At 42.1% G+C, this 21687-nt stretch overlaps 1 protein-coding gene across 1 annotated transcript; it reads left to right on the top strand.

Annotated features, from left to right (window-relative positions):
• The first annotated feature begins 5454 nt into the window (after positions 1-5454).
• On the top strand, positions 5455-16286 carry meis3 (myeloid ecotropic viral integration site 3). Its single transcript, XM_030744161.1, has 13 exons — positions 5455-5814; positions 6159-6260; positions 9617-9756; positions 10080-10254; positions 10354-10404; positions 10503-10553; positions 10748-10897; positions 11048-11156; positions 11988-12133; positions 12807-12883; positions 14309-14367; positions 14464-14550; positions 15732-16286. Exons 2-13 carry the CDS (start codon positions 6249-6251, stop codon positions 15929-15931), a joined length of 1257 nt encoding a protein of 418 aa, XP_030600021.1. The 5' UTR covers positions 5455-5814; positions 6159-6248; the 3' UTR covers positions 15932-16286.
• Positions 16287-21687: the final 5401 nt, after the last annotated feature.

The raw sequence follows: 21687 nt of genomic DNA, 5'->3' as shown, positions 1-21687 counted from the left end.
GCTTGGGCGGAAGAGTATTAATCCCTCCATCCCATCTCTCACTTCTCTGGACAGATGAGGAGGTGGAGGAGGAAGATGGGGATAGAAGGAGGAGGAGGGGTCGGGGGTAGGAGACCTCAGATTACTTTTCATAACATTTCCGCAGCATTGTGAGGGGGAAAATGAAGAAGTGCTGCAGGTGATGTATGCAGATTTGCTCTGTGATAGGTCATGATGTCTTCAACAGGTATGAAAACGAGCTGAGGATGTTGGAGAGGTGAGTGTGTGTGTGGGGGTGGTATGTGAAGCCAGTAACTACAACTTACTTCGGATGGATGTGTGTGTGTGTGTGTGTGTGTGTGTGTGTGTGTGTGTGTGTGTGTGTGTGTTGTGGTCACCTTTCTGCAAGTCTATTAGTTGAGTTGTAGTGCGGGTATATGGATATGTTATGATGTATATGTTATGCAGAGATGTCTTTCAAAGCATGGATTTCTTTAAAAGGGCAACAGAATCTGCATCTTATTACCTGTTGATGCCCGCCGAACATGCTCGCACACAAAAACGCACACTGTATGCTCAGCAGACTTCAGTAGGTTCTGGGAAATCAATTGGACAGATCAGGACATTTAATAAGTCTTCCAGGCCAAACCCTGCAAGAATAAGAAAAAGAAATTCTGTGTTAAGAAATAAAGCAAAAAAAAAAAGAGGGTTTGACCAGCTGTGGATGTAAAGCCGACTCTCCTCTTCTCTTCGGCCCCTCCTCTACCCATGCACGCCACGCAGTGACAGGTAGATTAAGGGGTGTGATAGATGCCCCCTCTCTGTAGCCCCCCGTTCCACCACCACCCCCCTTTTCCCTCCCCTCCATCCATCATGGCGGCTAGTGTAATTGCGGCTGCGTGGGGCTGGCAGAGGGAGCTTCCATCCATCTCCTTAACAACAAACAGTCACGAGGACGGATGGTGCTGCTCTCCCCAGTTAATCTCCATCTATAAGGGGGCGGGGTTGGGTGGTGGTGGTGGAGGAGCAGTCGGGGTGGGTGGGGGGGTGGACGAGAAGAAAATAACTGAAGGGAGAAAGGTGGTTTTGGCCTTTAAAGACAAAAAATGTAGAGGTGGAAGGCAGAGGGAACTAGGGAATGGAAATACGGTAAGATGGCATGCATGAGCAAGTAGAAACAGTAGGGACGTAAAGGAAGATGAATGACACGGGTTGAGGAGACTGAGAGAAACTGGGGGGAAAGTTTGCAAACAGGCTGCAGGATCAGGTCGATAAGGGCGGATTTGCTTGGCCAGCATGCCAGAAGAAAACAGGAGAGAGATGGAGGAACACAGGGAGGGAGGGAGAAAATTTATGTCCACACAGCCAGACAAAAAAGAAACTAGATAGGCATGGGCTCATAAAAATGCACTCTGCACTCACTAACAGCCCCCCACTTTTACCTCTGTTGTTCCTTTCCTCATCCCCTCTTTCTCAAGCAGGCGGCAAAGGGTTGCAGTTGTCTGATGTTTTGGGTGGTTCAGTATCATTGCCAGAGGTCATGGCAGCCATATTTTCTTAATGGTGGAGTCACTGAAGTCAACGAGGCTGGGTGGCCTTCTTAAGTCGAGTAAAACTAGATTTTTGTGGTGAGATGGGGCTGCAGCAGCAGTTGCTGGAGGTGCAGCAACTGCTGCACCTTGCAAAATGAATGTCAAATGTACTTTTGCAGCAGCAGCAGCATCACAGTGGGAAAAAGAAAACAATAAGAGGAAAGTCTGACCTCTTCTGCTTAGAACTTCATGAGATTGCAGTCAAACCTCTCGATTTTCCCAGTGCCACACAAGAAGAATATAACACACCCACCCAGGTCCACACACACTACTCTGCCTGTTGTTTCCTGTTTTCTAGCCCTGGGCATTGCCTGCAGTGAGGCCCAGATTAGAAGAGTACCACCTTGACAGCAACCCTGCAGCACACAAGCAAATAAGCAAGCAACAACACACACACACACACACACACACATACGTATATGCATTCCTGGGTCTGTCGTCATGAGCACACACGCATGGTACTCGCGCACAAGCACCCAACAGGCCTTGGTGGGTGCAGTGGAGAGAGAGCGCGCGAGCCTTGACAGGGAATGATAAATAACTGCAGCAGCCCTGACATGGCGAATGGTCCCACAGTGAACCTGCCTGACTGATTTTCAACTCTTTGGTGCAGAGAGCGAACCTGTTCTTTACACAAGGTCTCCACAACACAAGGCCATCACGCAAACCCAAATTAACCTGGAAGTCAGACAAGAAGCCAACTCTTCACAGTATGTTTTAATCGGCCACCAGACATACCGCCAGCCAAGCAGGGCGTGAGTACCGCCTGAAAAACCACACAAGTGATAGCACACGACCTTGTGCTCGGACTGGATTTTAAATAATTATGCTGAAAATGTACACTCATCCAAACAGCATGTTATAGGAAGGATGTGATGGGAATCCTCTAACGGCAGCAAAAGAAAATCTAGTTTATCCCAGAAGACTCAGGCTCTGTGTTTTGTTTACATGGACTCGAATAACCATAAAGATTAATTTTGCTTTCATGTGATATATTTAATATTCACTTCATGATTGCCACAAACGCAAAAAACAACAATGTAGCAATGGTGATATATCTATGTTGCAGTAAGGGATGATCAAGCACAAACCCACAGAGACTGAAGAGGCTGAGCTGTGTAAAAACAACCCAGTGAATCACAGGTGCAGAGCAGGTGGAGAAAAAAAACAAAACAGAGGTGACGCAACTTTTATAATTGTTTTATCAAGCTGATAAAAACAATGATAAGACCCTATAGAGGTTTTATTTTGACTGATTGAGCAATAAATTGCAAGAACATAAACTGAGGGAATGAATTGTTTAAATGTTGTAATCTTCATTTTGTTCCACTGTGTGTTATTTTAATGGCCACCTTTGTTAACTCTTTATATTAAGAAACCTATTTTGTCCATTAACTAATTTTTTTTTTTCATTAGCATGCTTATCAGCAGCATATTGGCTCTTGATTAGTAAAAATAAAGTACTTTTTTCTACACACATGTATTCTACAACTACTCGATCATTTCCCCTCATTAGTCTTCTAATCAGATAAAGGAGCTGTTGTACATAAATTACAGTCCTGATATGCTTTGTCAATATGAGCTGCATAAGGTTGTACACATTTAAGAACACTCTTCCTCAGTAACACATTATAAATATGATTCTTTATAGTAACCACCAGTAATAAAATATCAGTTTTACTGTTGCAGAGCACAAACATAATCATTAATAATGTATACTTGTGAGTAGCAAGGGGATAATTTATGTTTGTGTAGTCATTTTAGGGCTTGTGTATAGTAATATGCATTGAATCACAGCTGATAATGGACAGCAGGGATTACATTCAGTTACACTTACACTACATTTATAAATATCATATTATGTATTTGTTAATGATTGAATATTATTGTTGTTTTGTGATAATGAATTCATTAATGACCAATTATTCCTGTCCACATTGGTCCCAATTACCAAACATTATTAATGATTATTTCACTGTTTGCTAACAATAAATAGCTCTTAAAGTGAGGGTTTAATTAGCATTTAGTTTTCTCTTTATTAACCAAGGTTATCATTTGGACTGATCTTCTGTGACAAAAAACTACAACTATAGTTGTAGTGTTAGTGGTGTTTAATTAAGTCTGTGTACCTCAGAAAAACTCTTTCAAAGAAGTAGTGTGACATTTATTAAGCAGTAACTGGGATGGTATTAAGAAAAGAATCTTAATAAATTAAAATATAGTCATGCAGAATAAAGGAAGTGCTATATAATCACTAATGAAGAGCTAATAAACCACGAATGCATATTGATAAGCAACCAGTTGCTGGTGAATATAAGTGTTACCCTGTAGATTGCTCCGTGGGTTATTTTGGGACATCTGTGTGTGCCTCTCACAGCATTCAGATCAGCTGTTTTACCCGTTAACATAAACTTAATAACATATGTTATTTTAAAATGTGTTGTTACGCTGTGTATGAGAGTAGTAGTAGTAAAGCTGTGATAATGGACAGGTCGTTTAAGTGTTTGTGATGTAAATGACTGTAATCTGTGTTTAGATAACAGCCTTTTGGATAGACTGTGAAGATTTATGGTCCACTTCAAGCAAGTTAAGGAATCTTGAGAAAGATCCCTGGAATCTGATCAAGAAATCGCTAACATTTACTGTCTCCGTGCTGTGAAAGGGTTCGGGAAAATCTAAAGCCCTGCAAAGATGAATTCGTCAGATGCTGCACGCTTCGGTGTTAATCCTTTCATTTAACCTGTTAAAGAGAAAACAAGCCTCGGATCGCCTTTTCCAGCCCATTGACACAGCATCGTGGCTCAGTGTAGGAGGGGGTTGAGCGCTGTGATCACCCCTGAAGGAAACCAGCACCCTGCAGAGTTGAAGGCCACCCCCCGGCTGCAGGGACGGTGCAAGGCCCTCACAGGCGGCCCTACGGCCAAACACCATGCCGCCCACAGAGACGCCTGCCCCGGCCTCCTGATCCCCGCCAAGCCGCTTCTGATTGAAAAGCAACCGCCTGTTGGCCCCTCACAGCGGGACCGGGGAAAGAAGAGCGTTTTGGATAATTATTATGTTACTTAGGTGTCATTTACAACACAAGAATGGGAGTTTAGCTATGCCACTAACATGTGAAAGGTTTTTTTTCTCTCTCTCTCTCTTTTAGTTAAAATTAAAGTTTCTCACCTTAATGGTTTTATTTTCTCACGTCTTTCAATCAACAAAGGGTGGCATTTGGGCTGTGTTAAAAGGCTGACCTTGAATGGACGTCAACAAAAACACTAAAACACTTTGAGCCTGTAAACGTCAGCAGCACGCTTCAAATTTATTTATGAGGCTACAGGAGGGACAACTTCATGCACGGGCTTTAATCTTATAATTAGTGAATCCACTTTGGAAAAAAAAAAAACTCCGCTGCAGGAAAACCAATAGTTTTTCCACTTTCTAATTTAAGTCCTGATTACCGCATATGTAATTATAGTGCCAATATTTTGAGTGAGTTTTTATGAAATGTCTTTTTTGTGTGTGAAGGATTACATACCTAATAACGGTCTAGATTTTCATAGATTAAACAGAGTGAGTGAGTTATTCTTCTTCCGACTTATCCCGAGATGATAACCGCGCAGCTGCAGGGAGGATGAGGGGAGAAGGGGGTGGAAAGACGGAGGGATGGTGGAGGAGTGAAATCAGCGCGGAGCTCGAAGGATAGCCGAGATAAAAAACGATCGAGGGGGTCTTACTCTTCTTCTTCATCCCTGGCGTTTGTGTGTGATAAGGATAAGGAGGAGGAGTAAAAAAGGAAGGGGAGGAGGGATGAAGGAGGGTGGGGAGGGTGGGGGCAAGAGACCCCGTCGTGTTTTGACCCTCCGAAACCTCCCCGCACACCGCCACCATCACCATCACCACCACTCCACCTCCTCCTTCTCTCCTCCTCCTCCTCCTTCTTCTCTCCTCTTGAGCCTGAAAACACCATTGCTCATTCCCAGCCGTGACATTTTCCAGCCTGTCGCCGTATGCTGCGCGGCCAGCAAAACGCAAGGAGCCAAAAAAAAAAAAAAAAAGCGGGGGAAGGAGGGACGCTGTCTGTCCGACCGTCTTCCACAGCACCGGGCATCCCGACGCTCTGCGATCCGGAGCGAGAGGCGCACCAGGCGGAGGCGAGGCGCTGCAGGAAGCCGCCGCTCCCTTTCACACCCGGGGATTCTGGACTACACCGGACACGGCCCGAACAGGACAGGATACGGCGAGCGTTTAGGTCTCGGTGGGACATTTTACACCATTTATTGGAGCCTTGCAGTACTCCTCCGCATCCGGCAGTAGCATTTAATAGGCTGCGAGAATTGTTATGCCGTTTATGACCTCTTATTACAAATCATTAAGTCTTCCATAGAATATCAGCCGTCCATAAAACCTCCAGTCCCATCATTATGTTGTTATATAAAGCGCGATGGACTCGGAGTAAACACACAAGGAGCAGGTCCTGATTGTTTATATCCACTACCTCACGCTGTTGTTGAATCTTATAGGCTGTTTTTTTCATGCTGACAATCACATTTGCAACTTAATTCACAGTAAATATAAAAACAAATACACTTTTATTTCCAGGACCCCAGAGGCAGAGGAAGGGAGAAAAGCTCGCTGCACTAGCCGAGCAGCGCATCATCATCCCCGGTGTAGGACTGGCTGTCGAGTCGCATGGAGAAGAGGGTAGGTCTGCTGAATTTTTTATGAGTGATTTAGACCAGAGCCTGTCTGGGATAACATAATTTTATCACTACTGAGAAGTAATTAGAAAACAGTCACAAAGGGAGCACATGGCAGAAAATCCTCTGCTGTTATTGAAGGAGGAAAAAGGGCCCAGTGGAAACAGCAGCTGATGTTTTGAAGGAAAAATTAAGAACCGAAAAAATAATTTTATACTATAAAAACTCTTCAGAAAATGGTCTGTCTATACCACTAAATGCTTATTTTTAAGCAGCTTTATGATGATGCAAAGAACTTTTAAACCTACCAGCTTCAACAAGCCGTGACCCAACGCCAGTTAAAATTCAGTTTAGTTTATTGGGTGTTATGAATAACTTGCCGTGTGGGGACCGTAAAAGAACACAATTTTATTGTTGTGTATAGGCTAATGTCAGTAAGGTTTAGAGTGCAGGTCATTAAGAGGCAGAGGAGCGGAGCTGCAGCGCTTCAGCTCGGTAAGTAGGTCAGTTTTTTTGCTACAGTGATTCAGAGGCTTGATGGTGGTGGTGGTGGTGGTGGAGGAGGAGAAATAGGCTGACGGGCAGCAGGCGGACCGAGACCTCTGAATAGAGGAAAGCCAGTGGAGATGTTCAGCGTAGACAGAAAATCACTGCTGTGTGAAAACAGTGCGGGCAGGGAGAGGACCGAGCAGCAGGGGCTAAACATGGGCAACCACGTGTAGCAACAACCGCTTCAAAACAGAGCTTATAGAAAGAAATAGAAATTTTCAAATAGCAGAAATAGAATGGATACTTGCTGTGTGCAGTGGGACTTTTTTACATTCGTGTGAGAGGCTGCTGGCTGTTAACAGAAGCATTTCACTGCTCCATTCAACTTGAAATTGTTTTTTTTTTTTTTTAATTCAAATTTGTACAATTTTAACACTGATTGATACAAAAAAAGTAAAATAACAAAATCAAATCAAATGGGAATTAGTGCTGTAATGTGGCTGTGTTAAAAACAAGCCTTTAGAGTTGTTTTGTGGCGCTCAAATCTATAATCGATCATCTGCAACAGGTATTTGGGATTTTTCCTTCAGAAAAAATGTCTAGTTTTCCTTTTGGAAAGGAGAGTTGTGGTGAAAAATTTTCACACTTTAGGCAAATTTAATAATTTCTTTAATTTCGAAAACAGAAATATGGACGGTTTCGCCCGCTTGTTCTTTGTTACGCTTACAGTGAAATTTAACGCAAATTCAGTGGATAGTTTGACAATCCTTTCAAATAAAATGAACCCCTAACAGGTTTATAGCTTTACGTATTTAAATTGTTTGTTGCTTGTTTTCAGCTCCACTGTTTGGAATATAGAAAAGGGAAGAGGTTCAAGAAAACTTTCAGTTTAATAGAATTGATATTTGCAGTCAAATGCGCTGCAGGTATTATTCTATGTTGATGGAATATTTGGATCATTTGATCAGCTTTACTTTCACATAATTTCTGACGTTTATGAAACAGCATCTGGACCAAGTTTCCTCTTTTACAAAACTTGACGTTACTGTGCCACATACGCGGGGCTGAAAGAGCCAAACTCAGGATATGACACTCCGGTAAAAGCAAACTAAACTCGCCTCTTAGGCCATTTCTAACTTTTTCCTAATGAAAATGTTGTTTTGCCATCTGAAGTTTACCAGCTCCGTGACTTTAAAAAAAAAGGGGAACATTCGCGGAATTCGTCATCCCGACGTGTTCGCTTTGATCCGCTTGACGCACGGAAACTCGATAGGGGCCGTGCGTAAAGAGAGACGCGCAATCCGATAGCGGTGATTGTGTTAATAGCCAGCCTCCATAAAAACTAGAAGGTGTCCGGGGACAGGGCCTCAGAGCAGGTGCTTTCTGTGATCCCGGTGGCCATATGGGAAGCTGAAATGCAACAATTTGATAAGGCATTTAGGACAGTGGTTCCCAAAGTGGGGTCCGGAGACCTCCAAGGGGTCCTGCAGAGTGGTTTCCGGGAAGGCAGTGCATGTGCATGAAGAGGAATAATTTAATTTCTGTTTCATTATTTTATGTAATTCCCAGAGGTTAACACTGAGGGAGAATAATTGCTTTTATACTAGGTTTCACTCTCTCACCCCTTGCACCTTATCTGCTCATGCACTCCACAAATAACATCAAAAATGATCTCCAATTGGACACAATAATACAAAAATGTGCTAATTTTTTAATTACTGATATCTTCCCTACCATTACCTAGCTTTACATTTATGCAGTAAATTATAAACCTTCATTTGCAACCTGCTTAGGGAGTAGTCTGCTCAGGAAAAAAAACAGCCTAAGCACATTGTACATTTTATGACTTGGTTAAAATAGCACGGTTTCAGTGCCGGGGTCACCTGTCAGGTGCAGCCTGTCTGTGATCCCAGTGGACATGTGGAACTGCGACAACACAAGTCCCTTTTAATCCAACACCTCCAGAAGCAGAACTGCTGACCTGAGCAGCGTCACCTTTGAGACAGAAAAAAAAGTTAACGCCATAAAACACACACAGAGTTACGTGTGTATTCATGACTTATATTTTGAGGGCTGCTGAGTGTATGATTGTCTCTGTATGTGTGTGAGCCATTGTGTATGTAACATATGTGTGTGTCTGATTCCCTCTGTGGGGTGTGAGGGAGCGGGCCTCAGCGAGGCTGTCACACAGCATGGCTCCTGTCTAGTCTGAATAATGGAAGTGGGAGACTGTATTAGCAGCTACAGGCTTGCTGTCTTCCTTCAAAAATCTTGTCTCTGTCTTTTCTCATCTCCTCCTGTGCTCTTCTTCTGAACACACAGACAGTAAACTTTTCAAGAAATGAGGAAAACTGCTTATTTATACTGACGGTTATGAACTTCTGCAGCTGCTGCTGCTGCTGGAGGGCTTTCATAAGTGTTTTGTAATCCTGAGATTGGTAGATGTTCGTGAAGCAGCTATTCCTTCTGCTGAATTGAAAACAAAAAAGACATTTTTCCCTCATGGACACTGTAATTGGCACTATAAATTATATCAAACTGTAGTGACACTGGTTCTTGCACAACTATTAAATGGGACAATTACTTTTAGATGAACTAGGATTGAAATTAAATACTAGTTGTAGGGGCACTATCACACATACACAAATTTATGATATCAGTAAGCAGTAAATTTACATGTGAATAAATGACAGCACAAACACAAACATGCAGATATAAACCCAAATCAGGTCTAATATCTGTAACTGTACATTAGTCCGTGCCACCGACAGCTCAACCCCATAATAAAATCACAGCATGATTTGATGTCAGACAGCCACAGATGTCCAACATGTCTCATGTTTTCTGTCTTTTCATCTAATTGTGTTTCAGTATGAAGAGCTGGTGCACTACTCAGGGTCAGAGGGCATGTCTGTGGGGGGATACGGGGACGATGTCAGGGGGCTTCCTCCCCCGCAGTACGGACCCACCATCCCTGACTCCCTTAAACACCACAAGGACCAGATCTATGGGTAAGCATGTATCAAAAATATTTATATAGCTTTCCAGTGGCTAAAAACAGTTTGAGCTGCATGTGCACTCTTAGCAGATTAAAATAAAGTATATGTTTGTGCTGAATATGAAAATATATATGGAGTGTTTATAGCTGTCTGCTACATAAATACTATGGTTCAAAGTTTCTTGTTACACATGTATCATGTGGACACTATGTCAACTGTGACTGTGTTTATGTATAGTTTGTTAACTGTATGTGTGTGTGTGTGTGTGTGTGTGTGTGTGTGTGTGTGTGTGTGTGTGTGTGTGTGTGTGTGTGTGTGTGTGTGTGTGTGTGCAGTCACCCACTGTTTCCACTGCTGGCCTTAGTGTTTGAGAAGTGTGAGCTGGCCACCTGCTCCCCTCGAGACTCCACCTCCCTCTCAGCAACCTCCCACCTCCCCGGCATGACCAATCACAGCGACGTCTGCTCCTCCGAATCCTTCAATGATGACATCGCCGCCTTCGCAAAGCAGGTGAGCGGCGACTGTGCGGGTCAGTCAGAGAACAGATGTCAGCTGATGTTGAGTTTGTTCTCAGATTTATTTTAATGACTAGTTGAACTTGTGCTGCAGATTCGTTCAGAGAAACCAATTTTTTCTTCCAATCCCGAGCTGGACAATTTGGTACGATGCACCAATTAACATCACACTTACCTCACTTTTTAAAAATATTACATTATGGGATATTTCTCCATAACTGAACTGCATCCTCCTCTCCTCAGATGATCCAGGCCATACAGGTTCTTCGCTTTCATTTACTGGAGTTAGAGAAGGTTGGTGGGAGGAAGTTTTTTGTTGCTTGTGTTACGATCGGTTAAAATAATCTTTTCAGCTTATACTTATTTTCTTTAATTAAAAAAAAAATGTGTACCTGTCCTTTAATGTAAAAAACAAAAATTAACAAATATTAACTACTACTATTGGTATTTCTCGTTCACAAAATCTGTAAATAAATCTGTTTCCCAAGGTGCATGACCTGTGTGATAATTTTTGCCATCGCTACATCACCTGTCTGAAGGGCAAAATGCCCACAGACCTCGTGCTGGATGAGCGGGAGGGTGGCTCCAAGTCTGACATGGAGGACTTCACTGGGTCCTGCACCAGTCTGTCAGAGCAGGTGAGACACTGATGTCAATCCGCATGCTTATCACATGTCCATGTGTGTCCACTGAGAATCCAGAGTAGTGCCTCAGTGTTTCCCTTTTTTCCTCCTGCACTGGGAGTTCCTCATCTCACGTCCACTCTCCATCTTCCCCTCTCCCTGCAGAATGCGTCGTGGTTACGAGAGCCAGATGAATGTGCCACCACTCCTCTGGGAACACCAGGCACCTGTGGCCTGCCTTCACACAGCACAGCAGACAACTGTAGTGATGCAGGTACACATACACTGATACAGATCTTTGCTGCGCAATTATCATAGCCAAAAGAAGTCAGAGTTAATGATATATTCAGTCAATCAAACTTAAGAAAATTTACCTTTAGTGGATAGTGAAAGGGCAGGCAGAGAGAGTGGTAAGCAAAAGCATCAGTCTGCGGCGAGCAGAGGAAAATTTGTGTGTGAGACCGCAGGCTTTCAACAATATCATATCTGTATTATTTACATGACATCAATATTTCATGTTAAACGTATCACAGTTAATGGTTAAGTTCTCTGTGTGCACCACAAAACCCTGCACTGCAGTGAAGATTCAGACGAGGAAAAGAAGGTTCATACACACCCTGTTATACATGCATTGTGTATTATAAGAATGTAAATAATTATATATTTGAAACAAGCCAATAATATGCATAACAACTGGTAACTGTACTGATGATCAATGAATCACTTCAGGCATTCTCAAACCAAAATGAGAAACATTCTCTGCTCTCAGCTTCTCAACGACAAACTGCTGTTTTTCTTTCATAGCACTAAATATTTCAAGCTTTGGGTCTGTGATTGGACAAAACGAGCTATTTCATTGCAATAAATCTAGAAAATGAACCGTCACACAGTCGTAAAATTGATATGCACAGCAGTTACACTAACTGTAATGTAATAGGTGCTGTGAGTTTGGCTTGTGAAAGCGCAAAGTATGTGTTTAAAGCTGACACATTTTGGCTGTCTCAGGTCAAATACACTGAGTTAGGGCGCTTGCATGTGTTGGAACCTGAGAGACGGTGGTGGACACAGTCATTTAGGAGATGATGATTCAACGGTCTTCTTGCAGGCGATGGTCTTGATGGAGGAGTGGCCTCCCCCAGCACGGGTGAGGAGGACGAGACGGACAGAGACAGGAGGAACAACAAGAAGAGAGGAATCTTCCCCAAAGTGGCCACAAACATCATGAGAGCTTGGCTCTTCCAGCACCTGTCGGTGGGTTGTCTTTTTAATGTTCCTGTTGCATAAAAGTTAATTATTACTCTTGAAAATATTGAATTTGCATGGTAGTTAAAGCCATCCTTCCAGACTAGTAACCAAACAAAGAAAGTCTGTGCAGTGTAATTAGTGAAAGAGAGGATTTAGCATGGAACAAAACGTCACTGACAAGAATAGACAGAGGGGTGAAGCGAGTGTATAATAGAGGTCAATTAAATTAAATGAAAAATCTGGGATTAAGTGATTATGTGAATATGCTCGCTGATGAATAATTGTGGAAGCGATAGAAATGGAGTGAGTAATTGTTGGTGAGGTGCTTAGATTGGTAATTAGCTACTAAATGAGGCAGGTCAAATGTTGCTTCACTCCAATTATTACAGTGTGAGTTAGAGAGAGATACCGAGATGGAGAGAGGGGGTGATGAGGGTGAAAATGTGAGTGCAGATGTGCGCTCAGATGGAAGGTCATCAGTATTCGAACTGAGCGGTCACATACATTGCTTTACTCTAGATTTAGGCTAAAGCCTCAAAGATGATTTTCCCGTTGATTTTCTTGTATTGATTGATTTTCTTCTTCTTTACTCACACACAAAAAAAGCTGCAAACGTCACACCACACAGTCAAGAGTGCTGCTTGATTTCTTTAACCCAGCTCTGTGTGTTTTTCTTCAGCATCCGTACCCATCTGAGGAGCAGAAGAAGCAGCTGTCGCAGGACACGGGACTGACCATCTTGCAGGTCAACAACTGGTCAGTGCGCGCCTAATAACTACACTTATCAAAATTCACTTAAATGTTTAAATGTAAAGTCAACTTTCAAATTAAAAGCAAGGCTGCTGCCATGTCCTGCATATAGTGGCATTAGAGCTGGGTGCAAATATTGACTGTATTTTATAATGATATACGTTTTTATTGTGCATACAAAGTGCCTTCAGATGACTCGTTTTGTGATTTGGTGCCCAAACACTCAACCTTTCCTGTTTGTCCTATAGTCACGCCCCCTTAGGCTCCACCACTCGGTCATTCAACATTTCTTTAAAGTGTGGCAGGGAAGACTTTTTTTTTTTCTGCAGGCTAACCCGGAAGTTAGCATCACCTTGGTTTTCTCAACACAAAGCCAGTGCTTGTTTTTGGATTATCACAGAGAATAAGCTCCACGGAAAACAAAAGTTAGGGTATAAACAAACTACACCACAATCACATGACCACTATTAAGCTCCTGAGTTCAGCGTGATAACGTTGGTTGTCCCTGAGAAGTTTGTAGAAGAAAACGTAAAAATGTCTAAAACTTGTTTTAACCACAGACATTATTTTATCTATCTAATAAAAAAAAAACCCTGACTCCCAAACAAGCAGCCCTGCCCTGTTTTTAACTCCTGTTGAAAAAAATTTTATTCCACAAAGCCCCAAATGAAAAACTATTTATTTTATGTACTTTATTTGGGGTGTGTCATGTAACAGGAAGAAATGTCCTACGAAGCATTTTTTTTCCAAGCTGCAGTGAAATATGATTCATGAGCTCCATGTTCATAAAATGCAAAAGTAAATCACTATCCAATAATCAAATTATTTAGTGCTCACATTTTATCTATTCACTTTCTGAACACACACACACACACACACACACACACATACAAACACACACACATACACGCACACACACATGATCTGAATACACACACGCGCACATTTCCACGTTGCTGACTAAATAGTTCACTCATAATGATGCATGTTCTGTTCCTCAGATTTTTAGATGCATAATAAGCACAAAGCGTGTGCCAAATAACACATTCTGTCATTTCATACTTTACATTGTTCATCTCTGCGGCAGCACGTGCACACACACACACGCACATGCACACACACACACACACACACACACACACACATACAAACACACACACACACACACACACACACACACACACACACACACACACACACATACAAACACACACACACACACACACACACACACAGACCCAATCAATGCAGATCAATCAATTATCACAGGGGCGATCAATACGTCCTCTGCCCTAACGCTGATTTACTCTGTCCTCTGAAAGGGTTAAGTGGTTGTAAAACGGAAAAGGTTAATAGCCTCCCGGTCAGCCTTTTTCTGCATTAACGGGTGTTCCTCTCGCTCTCTCTATCTGAACGCATTCTCAATGCCAGGTTCATCAATGCCAGGAGGAGAATAGTCCAGCCGATGATTGACCAGTCAAATCGCTCAGGTCGGTGTTTAATCAGTCACTCAGTAAACTTCAGCGTGTACATATGAGTGTGTGTCTGTTGTATATTTGTGTCTGAAGGTGTGTGTTGCCTCACAGGTCAGGGTGGTCCCTACAGCCCGGAGGGCGCAGCTCTCGGAGGCTACGGGCTTGACGGGCAGGCCCACCTTGGGCTTCGAACAGCAGGTACGGTAGCCTGCAGGGAAATACTGCTCTCTATGATATGGTGATAACAGAACCTAATGTAGCTTATTGTGGCATTAAATACTAATGAACTGCATGACATTCATTACTAGGAACATAAACACAATATTTTATTTTGACAGAGTCCCACATATGCCATTTTGCTGTTGAAAATACTCATTAGTGCACCAAATGTGGAGTTATCCATCTCTGAAAATAGCCCCCAACAACTGCAGTGCCCAGCTGAATCTGGAAATTATTTGCACTTGTGGTGTTTTTTGTTAATGAAAATATTTTTTGTTACTTATATCTCCAGTAGGCGGCTTTGGTTTTGGCACTAAATGAAGAAGGGAAGTTGAAAGTATTAAAAGATGTTAGTTTTGAGTTTGTAGAGTTTGTTATAGAAGTTAGCAGAAGTCCCTAAGTATAGAAAATCACCAGCAATGCTCTTTGAGTCTGCTTAAAATGAAAACAAAATGAGAAACACAAGAGATCCTTGCAAAAATGAAAAAAATGAAAATAAATTAATTAATGTGGTGCATATAAAATATTATTAAACAATAAATATGATATAAACATATTTTCATTAAATAAGAAATAAGCAGTATAAGCATAGTTAAGTAATGACTTACCAGTTCTTTAGAGGCTGTTTATTTTCTGTTTCTAGTACAAGAAAATATGAAATATGGGGAAAGCTGTTAGCTGAAGCTGTAAAGCCTGGGATTTAAATATAAAAAAAAAAGTCTGCCTTTTAAAAAGCTTTTAAAAAAACCTCTTAAAAAGCAGCAGCAGTGGGTTAAATAAATGCTGTGCAGTAAGAGAGTGTTTAAATGCTGCATAACTTTATTTCAAGTCTGATTGGGATGTGTCCAGACATACAGAGTACTGCAATAAATTATATTTGTAGCTTTAATTAAGACCTGGTGCAAACTTCAAAGGTTTCAGCTGCTTAAGAAGAAACGAAGCAGAGAAACTTGCCCTGTATGTAAACTGCAGTAAAGCAGGTGTTCACTGTAAATTTTAACCGCAGATTTTAATTTCTGTATGAATTAAAATTAAATTGTGCTTCAGGGTTAAATAGTTTCTAGTGCAAATCTTACTCTTTTAAGACAGAGTGAAATCATCTTCTGTAATTCTGCATTTTGGAGGAACCTAATTAATATTCCACGTTCTTGTCCCGCCAGGTCTCCAGGGAATGTCCTCCCTGCAGGGTGACTACCCCGGCGCTCTTCTGTCCCAACCAGGCTACCCTCCCCACCCAGGACCGTCCCTCCATTCTTACCCAGGCCCACACCCTCACCCAGCCATGCTGCTCCACCCGCCGCCACACGCACACCCCGCAGAGCCGCTCCTCACCCAAGGACTGGACATACACGCACACTAGCTGTGGGAGGAGCTGGGGTGTATACGTGTGTTTGTTTCTGCGTGAGGGAAAATTACTGTTTGAATGTGTGTATGTGTTTCGAGGGATATATATGCGTGTGTGTGTGCGCGTGTATGTGTGTGTGCGTGCGCGCATGTGTGTGTGTGTGTGTGTGTGTGTGTGTGTGCACGGCTGAGTATGTGTAATGATGGTACACTATTTAAAGAAAAAGACACATTTCTCCAAAAGTTTACATTCCTCACTGAAAGACACTGACCTCAATGTAGCTGTCCCGCGCTTCAACACACACACACACACACACACACACACACACACACACACACACACACACACACACACACACACACACAAACATGACACATATGCGTCAGTCTGGACCCACAGGTTTAAGCCATACCTCTTGCAGAGTAGAAGTGCTTCCTCCTCTTTAAATGACTACACTGTGTCCTGTGGGTGAGACACATGCTTTAAACTACACTTCCCATCATGCCTGCTGAACAACAGGAAGACACTGGATCGGATCAGAGAGACAGATGAATATTCAGCCCGGACTTTTTGCCACAGTACATGAACTTTACTGGATAGGGCTCGGTCCTGTGAGCACGCCTTCACTACTCCCTGTCTTCCTACACGTGGTGACTGTCAAAGATCGACACACACACACCCGCATGCATGCACACACACACACACACACACACACACACCTTCACACACTTTATTTAAAGCTTTGTTTTATTGTTTTTTTAGTTTTTTCTTATTCTATTTTTATATTTATGTGTGCCACTCCAGGCGGATGCAGCTTGATGTGAGTTTGTTGAAATATTAGTGCTCTTCCTCAGCATGAAGCTAAACACTATGAATGACTTCCAGTCTGCCTCGCTCTCGTACCACTGACCTCCTTAAGACACCTACAGGTGTCCGTTACCTTAGGATCTTTTCCTATACACCCACACACACACACACACACACACACACACACACACACACACACATGCGTACACACGCTGCAGCAAACACTACACTGAAAGCCATTGCAACACACACACACACACATGCGTGCACGCACACACAAACTCTTCTGTAAGCATTTCTATTACAGTGCTGTCTGTCACAGCGGTGTGTGAGGGGAGCTGCAGCCAAAGGACTCTTTAAACATTCGGCTCCCTCTTCACTCTGCTTGGACTGCTGAAGTATTTCTGAATGATGATGATGATGATTATGATGGGAATACAGTTAAAGTATTAAAATCTTTTTTTTATAAGCCTTGTCGCTTGTCATCTGTTTCTGTGCGTGCTGTGAATCTACAGCCTGTCCAGTCAACCAGATTGTTGTTTTATCTTAAGGCAGTAATATTATCTCAACAGCTTTATCAACAAGTTAAGATAAACTTTAACAAGGGTTCATTTTTTCTGATCAGTTAAGACTTACATAAAATGTTAATGCTTGTGGTTGTACTTCTACATGGTAGGAATGCCTGCATGAGCAAATGATAAAACTCATGACCAGAAAATTCACATTTGCCTTCCCAGGAAAAAAAAAGGAAGCTATCAGTTCACTCGGGGCCACTATAGTCAAAAGATGCTTACTTCCATATTCATATTGTGGCATGGATCTGTGCTGGGAACTCTCCGCCCTTGAGGTGGGGAGAGCAGCACATTACAGAGCAATAACAACAAGCTTAACATCGATTACATGCAGCATGAAAGGAGGAGTTGGTGTGGGGGGTGGATTGCAAAGTAGCTTGCAGAGGCGCAGCAACTGCAGACAGGCTATAATTGGGACTTTGGAGGAATGCACAGTATTGGCTGAAAACCCCTCTCTGTGGGCTCTCCGTAAGCAAATACATATGCAACTGCAGTATAATAAATTAAGCAGAAAGCAGCTTAAAGAGCTACCGAGTGGATGTGTAGAAAGGTATCAGGTAAGCCGCTGATGTGGACCGATACTGATATCGGGTGATTCCAGGATTGCAACTGAGCCTGATTTCGCTGCCTGCGTGGACTAACTGTGCTTGATGTTTATCCTAATGTCTATAAGTTTTCTCAACCTGGTCACCCTTTTAAAAATGATCTGGCTCTGCCATTAGACAGAGGAACTTGGTAATTAACTCTCAAAAGAATCAACAGCTCTGCGATGCAATTTTAGTCTGTATTGTATAGAGGCATGCATTCAATGGTCATTTATAAGCAAATATGCAGCTCATTTTACAGAAATACAGAAGTTTCGAGTTCCTTAAATGCTGATTTATCTGTTCGTCTCAGCCTTAAACCTTTTGTTGGTAGATACATACGCATGTGGCAGGAAGCAAAACTAATGCAGCCCAAGAAAGAAAACATCTTGTGTGATTTACAATAATCCAGTCCACTTAGAAAACGTTGAACTCCTGAAGCACTCAGACATTCATAACAAACATCACAGGTGTTCACGTTTGTAAAACCTTTTCTTGAAAAATGATGTAATCTTTCTCCTTTTTTACAGTCATAAGTCACGTTGGTGTCCTCTGACTATCTGTTTATCTGATGGAGGCCTCAGGCTGCAGCTGCAGTGATCTGTCACACCGGCTGGATTATCACAGGGAGGGGGGGAAAAGTCTGAATTCTTGGATGTTTTATAGCACAGACAAGAGTTCACATTCTTCTTTCCTATCTGTTTATGCCATATATTTAGCGATATCTCCAGCAAGTACAAACACTTAAAACTTCAGCAGCCTCTACATTTTCACCCCTCGCTTCCACCCTTAAAGCTTGGGATACACGCATCGTATCCATAACCTTCACCTCGCTTCTGCCCTGCACCCCTTTAGGCCCGAAGCATCCACACATAATTACACCTTTTGCTACATCCCATCACAGCACCCAAAGGACACAACAAGCGTGTAATGCCCCATCCTTGCCCTTCCCCCATTTGGCCTGAAGGAGAAGGGGAATTGGGGGGAGGGTCAGGGGGCAGAGTTCATTCAGAGGTCAACAGGAAATGGTCGTTCTTCCTGGCACCCAGGTCCTGACCTCAGCACCCCTCCACTTTTCTTTTCTCTTTGTCCCTTCATGCACTGCCTCCTTGGCCATGCTGGTCACTTTTACTCTTTCACCCCCCCTCACAGGCTTGTTTGCCTGGTAATCCCTGTTTCACAGCACTGTCATGTAAAGCAGTTCAACAACTTTTGTTTAAGCGTGACCTCTGAAAACTTACCATTATTTTTTGTACTGGTTTTGAAACAACTCCCCTACATTGCAAATGATCCATTTATGAAACACTAACATGCACACTAAAGCCTACACACACTGTCCATCACACTGTCTGCTGAATCAGACCAAAAAAGGGGCCGCAAAAGACAAAAGTAGATTTCCATCAGGCATTATATGTAAAGAAAATCTATTTTCACTCACTCATTTAGTTTGTTTACTCACTTATTTAGATTAGACATATTGGTGTACATGTAGGTTACATGTCTGCTCTCTGTTAAAGGTGTGTTTGCAGTCTTTTAGAAACACTAATGCCACATTTAGCACTACAAACCTTCAGTATATCTGAACCACATTCATGGTATCTGTGCTCAAAACATTTGGGGAAACATACTTTGATTCTCAGATGAGAACATTATTGCCTCTCTCAAGTCCTCATGATGAATTTGAAGGTTCTGTGAGCAGCAGGTCAGTGTAGCATAAAGCAGTGTGTGTGGGGTGGACAGCCAGGGAAAATATATAGAGTCAAACTGACGTTAAATTAAAAAATAAACAGCAGCTCGATGATGCTGTCTCTGAAATTTAACACTGATAATGCCACATCATGGAGTTGAGTTTGCAAAAAACCTAAGTGCATAAACATGTCTGTTTGCTTAATGTTACATATTTATCTGGAAAAAGCAACACTGTAATATCAATATTGATTCATTTTACCAGCGAAACAGCTGATCAGTTCTCAAATGACACAATGTGTTTATAATCTGTAAAAAAAAAAATCACAAATTTGCAGCAACATTTCCCCCTCAGAAAAAAATTGCCAGAAATAATCCCATACATCAGTGTACAGGTCTCACTGATACATCATTCATAGGCACAGATTCAGCTTGTGATTGGCTCAGATCAAGCAGCAGCTTTTTCTCTCGCCGGCACAGACTCCATTAGAGGGTTTGAATAACACTGTGTAAAAATCTTTCTTTCTGTTGACAAATGGAATGAAAAGAGAAAACAAAAACACTGGGATATATTTATGAGCGTCTGCGGTTAGAGGAGAAAATGTGCTGCAGCCTGTAGAGGTGGGGAGTGTGGGACTACAGTAGATTATTCAGCCTGACAGCTTCACAAATCAGATAGGCATGCATTTTTTTTAATGAATGAAAGACATTTTCATGTTTATTATTTATTTATTAAATTCATATAAGATTAAACTGATCTGATTGCTATTGCAGCACTGACACAACGTTAGCTCTGCTGCACCTCCCTGTTTCCATCATTTCAAGACTACTACTCTGGAGTTTGACCATTTAGGCTATTGAAGCAAAATGAACGTGGAAATGTGCACACCTGTGTGTATAGATGCATGAATCTGTGTGTGTGTGTGTGTGCATAAACATTGTACAGCTCCATTGTAATATAAAGTGTGTGTGGTTGAGCAAGAGAGAAAGAGGGGGAGGAGGAAGAGGAGGAGGGTTACTCTGGTGGTCATTAATCATTCAATTACACACCTGTCAGAGTTCAGACAAGTAGGAGAGATGGGGAGGGGGAGGGGGAGGGAGTGAAAGAGGGAGAGAGAGGGGTAGAGAAAGAGAAAGGAATGGAGGAATGCAGAGGGAGAAAGGAGGAAGAGAGGAGAGAGGAACTGAATGACAAGGAGGGAATGCAAAATCTCCACAAGGGTCAAAAAGAGAAAGAGAAAAGGAGAAAGTTTTATTGTGATTGTGTGAATGAGCTGTGACAGAGGCAAGCTGCTGGACGGTGACAGCCAGTCAGAGGCTGCAGTAAAGACAAAGGTCCTCGCATGCATTATAGCGGGACTAGTGACATATGAGGATAAGGAGGAGCTCAACAGTAAAGATGCAGTCAAACTAAAACAAATCCAGTCATTCAGCAGGACTGCTGAGCTTAAAGTGAGACATTACAAGGTGCCCCATGGGAGTTATGAAAACCAGACATGCAGGACAGTACAGAGGTTTAATATGGCATAGTTATCAAAATGTATTGTCCTTGTTTAAAATCCAAGAAATTGTCTTAGTGGCTCCATTAATTTTTATTTTTATTGGAGTGGAAGTGGAAGTGGAAGTGGACGTATAAGTGGAAATGGAAGTATGGATGGATGGATGATTTTTTTTAAGGAAAAAATATATCACGTTTTAATATTAATATATTTTTACAGATTATTGTATTTTTGTATTGTATTGTTTTCGCTCAGTTTCTCTCTTTATGTAAGACTTTGGAGACACTGTCAAAATAAAATGTCCTTTTTTTTAACAAGTGCTTACCGTAACTGTTATCTTAGTATAGCAAAAAAAAATAAAAAATACAATTTTGAACTCTGTGACTTAGTTGTGTTAAGTGATAACTAATGGGAATATTTAAGCAAACAGTCATAACACTGGGGAAAAAGTGCCACTTATTTCTGATTCTACACAATGTATACGTATTTGTATATATGAGCAACTCACTGATACATGTGTATATGTGTGTGTTTGCTGCACCCTCCATGCCTAGCTGCAGTACCTCAAATGCCTCAGGCCACAGCCATCTGTGCCCCCCCCAACATCCCTGCCTCTTCATTTC

Source organism: Archocentrus centrarchus, chromosome 13 (assembly GCF_007364275.1).
Source record: "Archocentrus centrarchus isolate MPI-CPG fArcCen1 chromosome 13, fArcCen1, whole genome shotgun sequence".
In the NCBI taxonomy this organism is placed as follows: Eukaryota; Metazoa; Chordata; class Actinopteri; order Cichliformes; family Cichlidae; genus Archocentrus; species Archocentrus centrarchus.
This window is presented reverse-complemented; position numbering and strand designations above follow the sequence as displayed.

Excerpts from the sequence above, each read along its gene's own strand:
- meis3 (XM_030744161.1), top strand. Across the intron at positions 9,757-10,079 it reads CACAAGGACCAGATCTATGG|TCACCCACTGTTTCCACTGC; the intron begins GTAAGCATGTAT and ends GTGTGTGTGCAG. Across the intron at positions 10,405-10,502 it reads ATCCCGAGCTGGACAATTTG|ATGATCCAGGCCATACAGGT; the intron begins GTACGATGCACC and ends TCCTCTCCTCAG.